The following is a 15,170-nucleotide window of genomic DNA, read 5'->3' as shown; positions in this document are numbered from 1 at the left end:
TTTTTTTGTTGCTGGTGGTAGTCATGGAGCTTGAACTCAGGACCTGGATGCTGTCCCTGAGCTCTCACTCAAGGCTCACCCTCCACCATTTGAGCCACAGCTCCACTTCCAGTTTTCTGGTGGTTAACTGGATATAAGAGGCTCACGGAAAAAAAAAAAAAAAAAAAGAGGCTCACGGACTTTCCTGCTTGTGCTGGCTTTGAACCACGATCCTCAACTCTTGGCCTCCTGAGTAGCTAGGATGACAGGTGTGAGCCACCAGTGCCCAGATGACAGGTTATTATCATTCAAGTTATGCTGGGTTAAGAAAAATCTAAGAAGTTTGATATTCCCAAATGTGGTGCACACATGGAACTAGGAGAAATATAAACTATCTAACAATTTAGAATCTAATTTCGTATCCTCTTGTACATTTCGGGCCCATTATTCTGCTGGGCATATACTCCATGGCGACACACTTTCCTACTGAGCCAGAGGGCAGATACTGTGTTTACAGCAGTATTAAATGTGAGCCCAATCCGCAGAAACAACCAAAATATCCATAACAGTGCACTAGGTAAACAATTGTGGCACAGTCATGAATAAATCCCAGTGAACCCACATACTGTAAAATCCATCCCATGTAAACAGCAGCTATAACCATCAACATGATGAGTCTTAGAAATAAAATACTAAGTATATGCTGGGTGCTGATGGCTCACACATTTAATCCTACCTACTCTGGAGGCTGAGGTCTGAGGATCATGGTTTAAAGCCAGCGTGGGCAGGGAAGTCTATGAGATTCTTGCCTTCCATTAACCAGCAAAATCTGGACGTGGAGCTCAAGCAGTAGAGTACTAGCACTGAGCACAAAAGCTTTGGGACTGTGCCCAGGCCTGTGGTTCAAATGCCAGGACAGGCATAATAAACAAAATCTGGGGCTGGGAATATGACTTAGTGGTAGAGTGCTTGCCTAGCATGCATGAAATCCTGGGATCGATTCCTCATTACCACATACACAGAAAAGGCTGGACATGGCACTGTGGCTCAAATGGTCAAGTGCTAGCCTTGAGCAAAAAGAAGCTCAAGGGCAGTGCCCAGGCCCTGAGTTCAAGGCCCAGGACTGACAAAAACAACAACAACAAAAAAGCTTAAGCTGTAGAATATATATATATGTATGTATATATCCTACAGCTTAAGCTGTATACATATTATATATATAATAAAAACTGTATATATATATATATATATATATATATATATATAATTTTGTTTTGTTTTATAAACTTCAAAGGTAAGTAAAACTACTTCAAAGTTAAGTGAAACTATTTCAAAACCAAGTAAAACCAAACACATTTATCTGGAGATATGCATAAAACTAGGAGGAAATTTAAGAAAAGTCAAAAGGAAAAAGAAAGCCAAGTTGAGTGCCAATCTCTGAGAAAATACCGGGCAGTGCCCTCCCAGCTGTCTTTCCTCTTGGAGCTAATCTGCGACACAGCATTACGTAACCAGCCTAAGTCCCACCTCCACCCCTAGCTCTGTATCTCTCCTTGGTATTTTCTCCTTACTGACCTTGGTGGGTTGACTTTCTGAGATGACCTCCAAACATCTCCACCTTCTGCTCTTCCTGACTTCTCGGGATCTCTTCCCCTGATCCAGAAACCGCTTCTAGTGCACAGAATATGGTCAAAGTGGTGGGAGGGTACCTCCAAGGTTTTTAAGTTATGACTGTGCCTTGCATGTGGCTTTTGCTGGTATTGATGATTCAGGCTGCTGTGTTGGACCTGGCAAGAAATTGAGAGTAGCTTCTAGCTAAGTGTAATAAGGAATTGGGGGTCCAACTCTTACCAACAACCAGAGTGATCTTCAAAGCAGATCTGACACCAGATGAATATGGAGACCAACCCTGAAGCGGGGACAGACCTAAGCCATAAATCGTGACAATAGACTCCTGATGGACCGGAACTGTGACATAGTAAATACAAACAAATCTGGCCTGTTCCAAACCACTAGGTTTCAGGATACTTTGTTATTGTGACAGGTAACTTAAGACACGAAGGCTCTTCAGAGCTAGCATATCATTTCTTGCAACCCCTATGGTCCCCGAGTTAAAAGCACAATGAACTCATGGACATACTTCAAGAAAACAACCACTTTTGCAGGAATTATTTTACCTCAATTTTTTTTTAATTAAGGAAATGAGCATGCTTAAGCTGGGAAATTCATCTGAAGATATAATCTTTAAAACATGCTTATATGTGTATATATGCACACACATACACACATACAGGCTTATCATTATAAAGATATAATGCCGGGTGCTGGTGGCTCACGCCTGTCATCCCAGCTGTCATCCTGAGTAGGAGGCTGAGATCTGAGGATCGCAGTTCAAAGCCAGCCCAGGCAGGAAAAGCTGTGAGACTCTTACTCCAAGGAACCACTCAGAAAACCGTAAGTGGCGCAGTGGCTCAAGTGATAGAGCACTCACCTTGAGCTGAAGAGCTGAGGGACAGCGCCTAGGACCAGAGTTTAAGCCCTATGATTGACAAAAAAAAGACTTATAATTTCGAGGTGGGGGTCCCTTCATATGGACATTATACTCAAGTACTTCCCTAGTTTTAGCTATAAGTAAAAAGTAGCAATAAGGACAGACAACACTGAAGTGATCCTAACTAGAAAGCAAGATTTCAGAAGCTACTGATTTTCTTATTTAAATTGTCTAATTTTTCTACGATGACCATACATTGCTTTAAAATGGGGGAGAAAAATCACCTTTCAAAATAAAAGTACAGGGACGACATGTTAGAAAAGAATACAACATTTTATTTTCATTTATGGACATACAGTACATGAATGGAGAAGGAAAATCACCGCAGGATCCTGAAATATCGATAGCTTAAGACCTAACACACCAAGATTACTAGTACATTCCCTGCAAAGCAGCCACGCCAGCAATTCAGATTTGGTCTTTGTTGGAGTTAATGTGAAGTTCTTACTATCAAAATGTCCAATAGCATTTGCATGATACATTACAGTAGATATAAGCTATGTTTCAATATTCCATCTTTGGAACAAATTAGGCTTATTTACATGTTACAAATAGGTGGCTCTATTGACTTACCCTATTGTGAATTTTCATGACTGATTTTAAGCTACACGAGGGTTTCCCCAGCTATTACTTTGTTTAGGATTTCTTAAAAGCAGCCACTCCTATGAATGTTTATAAAAGATAAGGTTGAAGAAAGGTAACATTATAATAAAGGCGCTTTAGAAATATTGAAGAACAACATAGGTTATTGCCAGTGGGGGGGGGGGGAAGCTGTACATACTTTGCAGCAAAACACTAAGATACTGTAGCAGTGTTTAACTGAATTGTCTTGAAACAGTGGTAATTATACTAACTTACTGTTCTATCATCTAAACCTCATAATTTTAATTTGAATATACAGTCTGACAATGACAACGATGCAGGTTTGTTTTTGCACGTACATTCAAGTTGAAGTTGGTCCTTGATCTGGAGAATGTTAACTACCTAGAAGAGCCAAGGATCAGACGCACTCACTGACAGCCAACCAAAAGCCTGACAGAGTAAGAAAGAAACAGTACCATGCATGGAAAAGTGGCAGCCGCCCCAAGTACGATACCAAATTTAGCACGAGACCCTACTGGAGGCCCCACAGGGCTTGACGAGTAAACCACAGAGAAACTCAAGTGTTTAGAAGCAGGCGACCTGCCAACCAAGGGCAGTTTCCATAATGGGGTGGTCCTTCTAAAGAGGTGGCTTTGGACCTTTGGCATAAGAGATAAAAGATTTTACATTCTTTGATTTTTGTCTACAGCTTTTATAAAAGATAAAGTATATGTGAACTCTTCCGTCTCACTTTGACTGTTAGAGCTCTGCGGCGGCTCGAGCTGACCTAGGTCATGGAAATCACAAAAAAATCCAGGTCCTGCTTTGCCTCATTCCTCCCATGAAGTCGCAGACCTTCTCTTCAAATCTACTTGATGCCTGTAAGAAACTTACGTTTTATCAATACAGTAGGATTAGCTTATTACTAAGTTTTTTAAGGGAAATCTGAAGCTGGAGGGAGGGCTGTGTGTGTGACTGCATCTATGATGACAATAATGAAACAGAGCTAGAAAAATAATTTTCCGGTTTTAAATAATGAAAGAGGCTAAATATTTTTTTAAAATATATTACTTATCTGTTAACAGCTGATTAGCTTGACAATGAATACAGTCCCTCCATTCCATGAGCTGAATGCAGATTGTATTTCAATTCTAGTAGAGCTTCAAATTATAAATATAACCCTCTCAATAGTAAAGAGATTATGAAGGCAGAAACATCAGATCAATTCCAAGTCATCACCCAGCAAGGAGCACATGAGGTGCTTTGGGGAGAGCAAAAGAAAAAAGGCTTTCGAATGACCTTGGGCTCATGTGGAAAGCGAGTCAGTAAAGACTCCAGTTCTGCATCATGGAATCTTCTAATCCAAGCCGCTTTCCACAAATACAAATTCAATCTATCTTTTCTTTCTGGACCAATCTGGGAGCATCCACAAAATCTTTGCCATTATAGAGAATAATGAAAAATGTTCCAATGCTCGCTACTCCCCAGAAGAGCACATAGGCCAGTGTTTCTGTCCAAGTGTCACCTGTTGATATTAAAAACAAAGAGTGCATAAATAAAAGGAATCTATCAAAACTAGATACGCTTCTTAGCTGTGTACCACATCTGTACAATATGGACATTTGTTAGCATTATCTACAGGTGGAAAAAAACAGCAAATTCTTTCTTTTTTTTTTTTTGCCAGTCCTGGGGCTTGAACTCTGGCCCTAGGTGCTGTCCCTAGGCTCCTTTTGCTCAAGGCTAGCTCTCCATCACTTCAAGCCACAGCGCCTGTGCCTCTTCCAGTGTTTTCTGTGATTAATTGGAGATAAAAGTCTCACAGGGACTTTTCTGCCCCGGCTGGCTTCGAACCAAAATCCTCAGATCACAGCCTCCTGCGTAGCTAGGATTATATCACTAGCGCCTGACACAAATGCTCAATTAAGCTTTAAACCAACAGTTCTCAGACTGTGATTAGTACCAGAACTTCCTGCACATAGGCAGGTGATCAATTCTAAGACTGCAGAGTCTGAGGGCAGCCTAGACAAAGGGAGACCCAGTTTCAAAGCAGAAATAAAAACAAAAACAAAAAAAATTCTGGGGACATGGTTTAAGTGGTGGAGTCTTGCCTAGTGTACATAAGGCTTTGGGTTCAATCTTCACTATAACATGTACCCCCCCAAAATTATATATATATATAAATAAATCAGTTTTTGGTGCTAGGTGCTAGTGCTCACACCTGTCATCCTGGCTACTCAGGAGGATGAGATCTGAGGATTGAAGTCCAAAACCAGCCCAGGGCAGGAAAGCCCATGAAACTCTTATCTCCAATGAACCACCAAAAGGGTGGAAGTAGAGCTGTGACTCAAGTGGTAGAGTGATAGATTTGAGCAAAAATAACTCAGGGAACCATGTCCAGGCCCTGAGCTCAAGCCCAATACCAGCATGCGCACACACACAAAAGAAAATGAAAAAACAAACAAAAAACAAATCCTGGATCTGAAGGTATGCGGTAGTGTTAAAGTGCATACACAAAGTCCTGGGATCAATTCCTAGCACCAAAAACATGAATACAACAAACCCAATTATGAAACCACTCCATCTATATTTCTTTCTTAAAATATCAAAAGAAAACTAATCTCATCTGCTCTACTCTCATCAAACTTAGTAAGTGAACATCAAGTGTTGAGTGGACTCAAAAAATCCAAGATATATAAGAACGCTCAACATTCTAAGAAATACATGTTAAGAATCTGAAATAGGAGCAGACTTACCAGCCATAAGCAGACAGATAATGCACATCGAAAAGGCAACAACCATGATAATAGGCAACTGCAAGAGATAATGAAGAGACATGCCACAGGTTGAGAATGGGAAGTCAGAAGCTACAAAATCAATCCTGCATATTGTTTTGTTTTCCCGCATAACTTTGCTTATTAAAAAAAAAAATGAATGAAATCCAAGCACCGGTGGCTCACACCTGTAATCCTAGCTACTCGGGAGGCTGAGATCTGAGGATCACAGTTCAAAGCCAGCCTGAGCAGAAAACTCGGTAAGATTCTTCTGTCCAATAAACTACTCAAAAAAGCCGAAGTGGCACTGTGGCTCAAGTGGTAGAGTGCTCACCTGGAACAAAAGAAGCTTGGGGACAGCGCTCAGGCCCAGTCCAGGCCCAGAGTTCAAGCCCCAGAACCGACAACAAAAAAAAAAGAAAGAGAATAAAACTCCTTGGGCAAGCTAATACACACAAAATTGTTCTAACAAACAAGTTTACTTAGAGGTCCAATCATGACTAGCTACATTAGGCGATCTGAGGAAACATGCCTCAACTACAAATCAAGGGTGTACAGAGGTCAAAGCAGGTGCCCAAAGGAGAATCGAGGACAGCAGGCATCTTTTCCATTTCAGGGCACTTCTGCCCACTGGCATGACGCCCTAGAGGCTGTTGCAAAGTCTGACAAACAGTGTCTCAAATAAGGGGAGGCTTGTCACCAGTGGTTCACTCCTACAGTCTTAGCTACTCAGGAAGCTGAGCTCTGAGGATCACTAGTACAAGGCCAGCCCGGGCAAGAAAATCTGTGACATTTTTATCTCCAATTAACCATACCAAAAAGCCTGAAGTGGAGTTGTAGCTCAAATGGTAGGGTGCTAGCCCTGAGTGAAAAAGTTCACAGACAGGACCGTGCATTCAAACCCTAGACTCATCACAAAAAAAAAAAAAAAAATTTAAGAAGCGTCCTCAAAAGACACTTTGCCTTCTGTTGCAAACTTGTCTCCAGTAAATCCTTCATCACAAGAGTATGGGAGCATTCCGGAAATACGGGATTCTCCACACTCTCTGCTCATGTTCTCATACAAAAAGAATATGCAAGAGTGTCATGTCATCAGGCAAGAAAACAAATGCTAAGTGTTATTTTACTCTGTGTCCTGATCTTCTCACTGGGGAGAGCTAAGTATTTACGCTGCACTTAAGAGAGGTCAGGGGAGTTGTCAGTGTCTATATCTTCAGGAACAATGTTGTTATACTTGAAAAACATAAAGAATTCTTACAGCCAGGAATTTCCAGTCCCTTGGAACACTTAAAGGACTATGAGATTCTAATTCATCCACTGAATAGTTCCCAAGAAATAAGTCTATAGAGTCCTAGAACAGAAAAAAGGAAATTAATAACTCCCCCAAACTTGATGCAATTATTGAGGAATGATACAATCATTTAACAAACAACAACAAAAAGAGCACCAAACACAAACTTACTTGTCTAAATCCATCAGAAAAATTGTTCTTGTAATATCGTATTAGTGAGTTCCAGCCATCCATTATAAGTCCCAGCTGAGTTCTCTTTCCAGTTCTGGTTAAAAGAGATTCAGTTTTACATTATAGACTTGCATGCTACATTTCCACACTGTTAAGGCCAACAAAATGTACGTAAATAAATGAGAGTGATGTTCCCAAAGTCATTCGGCAGGTCTAAGAAATATGTGGTCATCCCTCCGTATCCATGGCAGTCTCTGCAGAGGCTCCCTCCCTTAGACATAATGACGCAGTAGTTCCATATACCCCGTTCATATCCTTTGTATACTTCACATCATCCCTAGACTATTTGTAATAACTAACACAACTGCAAAAAATGTTAGGTAAATAGTCATTATCCTGTATCGTTTAGGAAATGATGGCAATAAAAAAGTATGCCTAGCCAGCAGCTGCTGACACCTGTCATCCTAGCTTCTTGGGAGGCTGAGATCTGAGGATTGTGATTCAAAACTCTCTCAAGCTATGCACCAAACCTGAAGAATCAGGTTGGTGATTCAGGTACACAGTAAGGCTTCAGAAACACTACAGAGGGGCTGGGAATGTGGCTTAGTGGCAGAATGCTTGCCTAGCATGCATGAGGGCATGGGTTGGATTCCTTGGTACCACATAAAAACAAACAAACAAAAAAAAATGAATGAGTGTATGGGAATGTGGCTCAGTGGTAGAGCGCTTGCCTTGCACGCATGAGGCCCTGGGTTCGATTCCTCAATACCACATAAGCAGAAAAAGCCAGGAGTGAGGCTGTGACTCAAGTAGTAGAGTGCCAGCCTTGAGCTGAAGAGCGCAGGGACAGCGCCCAGGCCCAGAGTTCAAGCCCCATGACTGACAAGAAAAAAAAGAATATAATTAATTTTTTTTTAAAAAAGGAAAGAATCACTGCTGATCCCTCAAACTTGCTGCATCAGAACACCCTAAGAAGGCTACGAACCCCTGAGTATCCTCTCCCGGCAATCCTGACAGACTAGGCCCCTGGTGAGGCTGTGCCACTGTTTCCTGCAGGTTGCTTATAGCACTATAAAAAGTACAGGGCCTGGGTTCCATCCCCGATACCCAAACAGACAAGACAAACAACAACAACAAAAGCAGAGGGATTCTAAGCCACGGATGTGCTTGCCTGGTAAAGTCAGTCTTCAAGGCACCAGTTCCTGCATATTGTTTGGCACAGGCATTTGCATTGTCAGCCCAAGCTGTAAACAAAAAAAAAATTGAAAAAATGGTTGATGATGACTACAATGACCACATTCAAACTAGCAATTTACTTCAAATTTTGAGCAACTCTGCCTCTATTAAACAAAGTACCTACCGTTTTTGTAAATCTTCTCAAATTCATCTTGTTCTTCAATCTTTTGTCCCACATGTAAAACTCCTAGTCTCTGGAATAAGAACCACATCCGAATTTATGTGTAACAGATGTTGGCAGATACAGTTCAGGAAGAGAAGCAGGCAGTTCCCAAATCCTATTATATGCTTCCTTGGCTACTGACTAGTACTATGAACAGATATATTATCTACAGTGCTATTTAAAAGCCCAAAAATGACATCTTAAATGGCATAACTATCATTCATTAAAAGTGATGACTGGGGCTGGGAAGGTGGCTCAGTGGTAGAGTGCTTGCCTTGCATGCATGAAGCCCTGGGTTCAATTCCTGAGCACCACATAAGCAGAAAAAGCCGGAAGTGGTGCTGTAGCTCAAGTGGTTGAGCGCTAGCCTTGAGCTGAAGAGCTGAAGGACAGCACTCAGGCCCAGAGTTCAGGCCCATGACTGACCAAAAAAATAAAAAAATAAAAGTGATGATTACACAGAACCATTAAAAAACTATGATTACATAAATGCTAAAGAAAAATAGCTAATAGAAAAATAGCATAAGTGTACTGACTGTGGTTATGGAAAATGATTAAGACAGACTCAGATTAAGGTGGAGCAACATTAATATTTTTGGTCAAGGTAAAAGGTCCTTTCATTTTTTTGCAACATCCTTTCTCAATTTAAAAAAAAAAAGAAGGGGCTGGGAAGGTGGCTCAGTGGTAGAGCGCTTGCCTTGCATGCCTGAGGCCCTGGATTCAACTCCTCAGCACCACATAAGCAAAAAAGAAAAAAGCTGCAAGTGGCGCTGTGGCTCATGTGGTAGAGCACTAGCCTTGAGCTGAAGAGCTGAGGGACAGCGCCCAGGCCCAGAGTTCAAGCCCCATGACCGGACCCAAAAAAAAAAAAAAAGAAATCATAGCTGGGCACCAGTGGCTCATGGTTCAAAGCCAGCCCAGGCAAGAAAGTCCATGAGACTCTTCTCCAATGAACCATCAAACTGGAAGTGGAACTGTGGAGCTCAAAGTGGAGAACACTAGCTTTAAGCAAAAGAGCTTAGGGTCATTGCTCAGTCCCAGAGTTCAAGCCCCACAAAGACAAGAAGAAGAAGAAGGAGAAGAAGAAGAGGAAGGGGAAGAAGAAGAAGAAGAAGAGGAAGAGGAGGAGGAGGAGGAGGAGGAAGAGGAAGAGGAGGAAGAGGAGGAGGAGGAGGAGGAGAGGAAGAAGAGGAGGAGGAGGAGGAGGACGATGACAATGACAATGACAGAGAAAGAAGAAAGAATAAAGGAGGAGGAAGAATTCATAGTGTGGCACCGGTGGCTCACGCCTGTAATCCTAGCTACTCAGGAGGCTGAGATCTAAGCAGTGCAGTTCAAACCAACCCTGGGCAGGGAAGACCTGTGAGACTCATTTCTAAATACCCAAAAAGCTCCAAGTGGAACTGTGGCTTAAGTGGTAGAGCACTAGCAAAAAAAGAGAAGGGGCAGCTCCAGGCCCTGAGTTCCAGCCCCAGAAAAGGCAGCAAAAAATAATAATAATTCATACCTGAAGCTGGGCCTGAAGTGAACGTCGAGCTAACAAACTCTGGATCACATTCGTTCTATCTAAACAATCCATGCAATTGCTGCGGAAAACACCTTCCTGGTTTGTCACCACTTTGCCAGTAGAGTCTACTAGAAAATAACTAAAACATATTTGTATAAACACTCTCATACCAAAGTAGGCCACACCTACAAGTGACTCACTTCTTGACATATAGGCCCCATTTCAATGATGCTGTCATCCTAGTTGCTCAGGAGGCTGAGATCTAAGAATTGTCATTCAAAGCCAGCCAGGGAGACTCTTGTTTCCAATTAACCACCAAAACACTGGAAGAGGCGCTGTTGCTCAAAGTGGTAGAGTATTAGCCTTGAGCAAAAGAGCTCAGGGACAGCGGCCAGGCCCTGAGTTCAAGCCTCATGACTGATAAAAAAAAAAGTTACAAATTAAAAGGCCAAACGGGAATGCATGGCCAAACATATTTCAATAGGAGTCAGAGTGTGAGTGGCTGGTGTAAAATGGCTACAAATCTAAATGGCTATATCATGAAGAGGTCATCACATCTCACAGAGGTGAAAAGTAGAGTTGGGAATATTGTAAAGGTTGCTATGGGCATCAGTCTTGTTTCCCAGGGCCAGAGTGGTTTCCTTAACATAACTATCCCAACTATATCCTTATGTTTTATGAACCCAGTGTAACCCATATCAGAACCCCTGCTTGCTTGGTAAAAATGAACATTCTTGGCTTTGAGATTAACCGAATCAGAATCTCTGAAGCAAGTTTCAGGTGTTCTGCATTAAAAACATTTTTTCTTCTTTTCAGATGAGTAACATATCAATGAGACAAAGTGTAAAAAGAACAGCATTATTTGAAAAATTATTTTCCCGGGGCTGGGAAGGTGGCTCAGTGGTAGAGTGCATGTCTTGCATGCATGAGGTCCTGAGCTCAATTCCTCAGCACCACGTAAGCAGAAAAAGCTGGAAGTGGCACTGTGGCTCAAGTGGTAGGTAGCTAGCACTGAGCTGAAGAGCTGAGGGACAGTGCCCAAGCCCAAAGTTCAGGCACCACAACTGACCAAAAAAAAAAAAAAAAAGGAAAAATCATTTTCCCTTTCTCCTCTCACTCAGATATCTGAACTGAAGCTAATGATGGTTACAGTTTTTGTGTGCTCTCTCTTTCTAACAAGCTCTTCACATAGTTCTGTTAATCAAAAATCTGACAAAATACTGACAGCAAACAGAATGTTTTCTTGTTAGGCTTTATACCTTAGGTAGCTTCCTAGCTGTGTAATATTGGTGTTTTGTTTTGTTTTTCACCCACAAAATGGAGGTGACATCAGCACCATTAGGCTGCTCTAAGGTTTGAATGAGATAAAGCATGATGCATACACCCACCAAAAAAGCACTTAGCACACAGTGTAAGAGGATACTAGATATAGAGGGCATGGATATTTGGTAAAAATCAAGACTGAAATTCTTTCCCAAATTACTAAAGGATGGAAGATGGACAATAGGTTCATTAAGGGCTAGGCAGAAATCATGATCTTAGAAGAGGGGTCTAACTCCATGATTGCTCATGCAGAATGAGTGACGTTGGTTTCTAGCTGGTGTACATTCACGTGTACGCAAGTGTGTGACGGTATCCCACCAGTACTCAATGTGCAGTAGATGATATTTTGATCCTGCCGCTTCAGCTTTCTGGAAGCTAAGATTTCAGGCACGTGCCTGACATTGTAGAAGGACTCTTCTTTCCAATAAAAATTTAAGCAACAAAACAGTTTACACAAGCACTAACAATCCAGTGTGAACTAGCATTGTAATTTTCTAGACAACACATAATAAATACGACTGAGCTATGCACACACACCCTCCTTTTACAAGAAAATAATGGGGCTTACCTTAATTCATCCTGCATTTCTGCTACCTGATCCAATAAAACACTCAGTCGGTCCCATCTCATATTTTTACATTCCTTATGGAAGTCAAAGGCAATGTACCTACCAAAAAAAAAAAGATGAGGAACTTGACAAGAAAGCATGCATTTTTCTTTTACAAATAAGATCTCTTTATGAGAACATAGATATTTCTTACAAACACTAGGGCCTACTTTATTCTGGACTTACTACTAATACACATAGATACACAACACTCTCATGCTCATAGCTATGGATATATATATAAAATACACATATATACATATACACTGTACACATACTAACAGACACATATAAACACACCCACACTTGTTTCAGGGGTCCTTCTAGGGGCTTTCAGAAGTAGGGGAGCAATGTAGGCTAGAGTGCCGTAGTGAGGGGTGCACACTGAAGGGCACAGTCCAAATAAGGATGGAGTGTTTCTTTATTCTCTTCCATTATGTGCAAAAAAGTATTAATAGAGTTCCTTTTTGTTGTTTTCCAAATTAAATTAAGATGCTCAATTGTCAGACTCAATCTGGCACTCAGAAGATTAGGTTGAGTATCTTTCAGGCTCTAGGGGTTATGAGAAGTACAGAGGTGACATAGTCTCTATGGTGTCAGTGACTGGTCATCCTAGCAAAGAATCACCCTCCACTCTCACTACTGACACATTGTACATGTGGCTCTACTTGGTTTCATGAGTTTCTGTCTTTACTCTGCGATGCTAAAAAATCCGAATTCCTTCAGACAACTCTAGGGGCAAAGAATACCTAGGGGAACCCTCTGAGACAGAGGGCTTTCAGCAGGGGTTTATCGTGGAGACCAAAGACAAAACTTTTTTCCCTAGTACAAACATGCTGTACCCCAACTAGAGAAATTCAGGCTTTCAGGCCTGATGACATAGAGCTGTTGAACTGGATGAGAAAAACTTACATTTTTCTCTTAGGTTCATTGTATTATTCCACTTAGTGGACTTAATTGTTTACACAGGTTACAGCAATTTCTCTCCTAAGTAATGCAGTATCTTTGTTGTTGTTGTTTTGGAAGGGAGTTTTTCCCAAATGCTCATGGGTACTTCTTACTAAAGCATACCCCCTCCCCCACCTCCCATCTCAGTTTCCTGCCACAGTGGGCTGACTTACAACTTCCCACCTCATGTTTCAGGATCCCCAGCTTTTCACAAGAATGCATGGGCAGTTCAACGATTGCCTACTGAAGAACAGGACGGGGAAAGGTGCTATTCCAGACAGGTTCACTAGGTGAGACCTGCACAGCTGCAGCTCAGATGATAACAATAAAAGGCCCACCAAGAATTGGAAAGTCTTGACGGAATGGCTACTGCCTCAAAACGCTTCCCAAGGAAGTACCTGATCATTCCACTTCCCAAGGAAGACACCATTGTGGCAAAGGTCTGCTCAAGAGGCTTCTCTGAGCCCTTCTGGTTTACCTGTAAAAAAAATCAAAATAAAAAAACACCATAGCTTTCAGTTTATTTAGAGAGAGAGAATGTTATCAGGTAAATAGCAAGGAAGCTCTCAGCTCTCTTTCTGGCAGAGAAACATTAATTTTAAAAGGAAGTGGGGGAACAGTAGCTGTCTGAATCAGTTTTGCGAAAGCTCTGCAGAAACAAAAATTTTTTTGTTGTTGTGGTTTTTTTCCCCCCAGTCATGGGGCTTGAACTCAGAGTCTGGGCACTGTCCCTGAGCTCTTTCACTTAAGGCTAGCGCTCTACCACTTTAAGCCATAGCACCCTTCTGATTTTTGAGTGGTCAGTTGGAGATAAAGAGTCTCACAGGCACTTTTCTGCCTAGGCTGGCTTTGAACTGGGATTCTCAGATCTCAGACTCCTAAGTAGCTAGGATTACAGGCGTGAGCCAGCAGCACCCAGCAGAAACAATGGTTTATAGCAACTGACTAAATACCTGATCAAGAAGATTGGCAAACGAACTCTCTAAACTGTAGGAAAACTCTGTGGTGTTTTTATTTATCCTTCTTCCACTTCTCCCCAGGGTGAAAAACTTAAGTCTTCAAAGAGCAGTAACCTTGCTCTTAGTTCCCCTTTGCTGAGCCAGGGAAATCAGGCCAGACCTGCTTTGCAAATACACCTATTCTAATCTGGAAGACTTTATTGTCTTATCTCTGTCTTGCATAACTGTTGAGAACAGGTGGGAAAAATACTAAGACACTCCTTGTAAAAGTGGCGAGAGGACTATAAGAAAACCAAGGCCTAGAGCAAGAGATTTTGGATAGAAGCATACAACAGAGCACCTAAAGCTTGTAGAAGGAGGGAAGGGGGAACATTCAAAAGAAGCAATGTACATGAAAAGGGTTTTTAAAAGCTACCCACATATTTAGGCAAGAGGCATTTACACAAAAATCCTAAACGACTTTAAAATTTTCCCTTAGACAACTCTTTCCCTGTTGGAAAAGAATGGGAGACAGGGTTGTTCTCTTGATTTTTTTTTTTAATTTTGTTAAGACTTTTTAATTACTAGAATTCACTTGGCCACACATTAACTGAATGCAGCAAAAGGAAGAAAGACATCAAATGAGCATAAATGACAAGGAAAAATCTTTGCTGAAGTAGTTCAGAAGAGTCTTGCAGTCAGGCACCTATGGCTCACACCTGTAATCCTAACTACTCAAGAGGCTGAGATCTGAGGATTGCAGATTGAAGCCATCCCAGGAAGGAATTAACCACCAGAAAACAGGAAGAACCACTGTGGCTCTAAGTGGTGGAGTGCTAGCCTTGAGCAAAAAAAAGATTCTCAGGCTCTGAGTTTAAGCCCCATGACTGACAAAAAAAAAAAGGAAAAAAGAAAACTCTAGCAACAAGTAGATTATTACAATCTTTAACAATCAAAATGAAAATAGCAAACTCTGGGAAAGGAGAAAACTGACTTCCAGTTACCACACTGTAAATTGAACACATAATTTTTTTAAAAAGGACAAGCCAGGCGTGGGTGGCTCATGTCAATCCTAGCTACTCAGGAGGCTGAGATCTGAGGAT

The 15,170-nt window shown here is 41.5% G+C and overlaps 1 protein-coding gene across 1 annotated transcript in view; it reads right to left on the bottom strand.

Moving 5' to 3' along the window:
- Positions 1 to 2,784: 2,784 nt before the first annotated feature.
- Positions 2,785 to 15,170, bottom strand: part of Sacm1l (SAC1 suppressor of actin mutations 1-like (yeast)) — a 34,110-nt gene continuing 21,724 nt past the window's right edge. The window contains exons 12-20 of the mRNA XM_013030315.1: positions 13,528 to 13,607; positions 12,143 to 12,241; positions 10,252 to 10,390; positions 8,706 to 8,775; positions 8,517 to 8,589; positions 7,346 to 7,439; positions 7,142 to 7,234; positions 5,866 to 5,923; positions 2,785 to 4,637 (exon numbers count right to left, since the gene is read on the bottom strand). Of these exons, the coding sequence (XP_012885769.1) occupies positions 4,501 to 4,637; positions 5,866 to 5,923; positions 7,142 to 7,234; positions 7,346 to 7,439; positions 8,517 to 8,589; positions 8,706 to 8,775; positions 10,252 to 10,390; positions 12,143 to 12,241; positions 13,528 to 13,607 (843 nt within the window). The 3' untranslated portion in view covers positions 2,785 to 4,500. The remainder of the gene's footprint in view (positions 4,638 to 5,865; positions 5,924 to 7,141; positions 7,235 to 7,345; positions 7,440 to 8,516; positions 8,590 to 8,705; positions 8,776 to 10,251; positions 10,391 to 12,142; positions 12,242 to 13,527; positions 13,608 to 15,170) is intronic.

The sequence above is a fragment of the Dipodomys ordii genome, unplaced genomic scaffold, assembly GCF_000151885.1.
Source record: "Dipodomys ordii isolate 6190 unplaced genomic scaffold, Dord_2.0 Scaffold128, whole genome shotgun sequence".
NCBI classification, from domain to species: Eukaryota; Metazoa; Chordata; class Mammalia; order Rodentia; family Heteromyidae; genus Dipodomys; species Dipodomys ordii.
The sequence above is the reverse complement of the archived record's forward strand: the minus strand, read 5'-3'. Positions and strand labels throughout refer to the sequence as shown.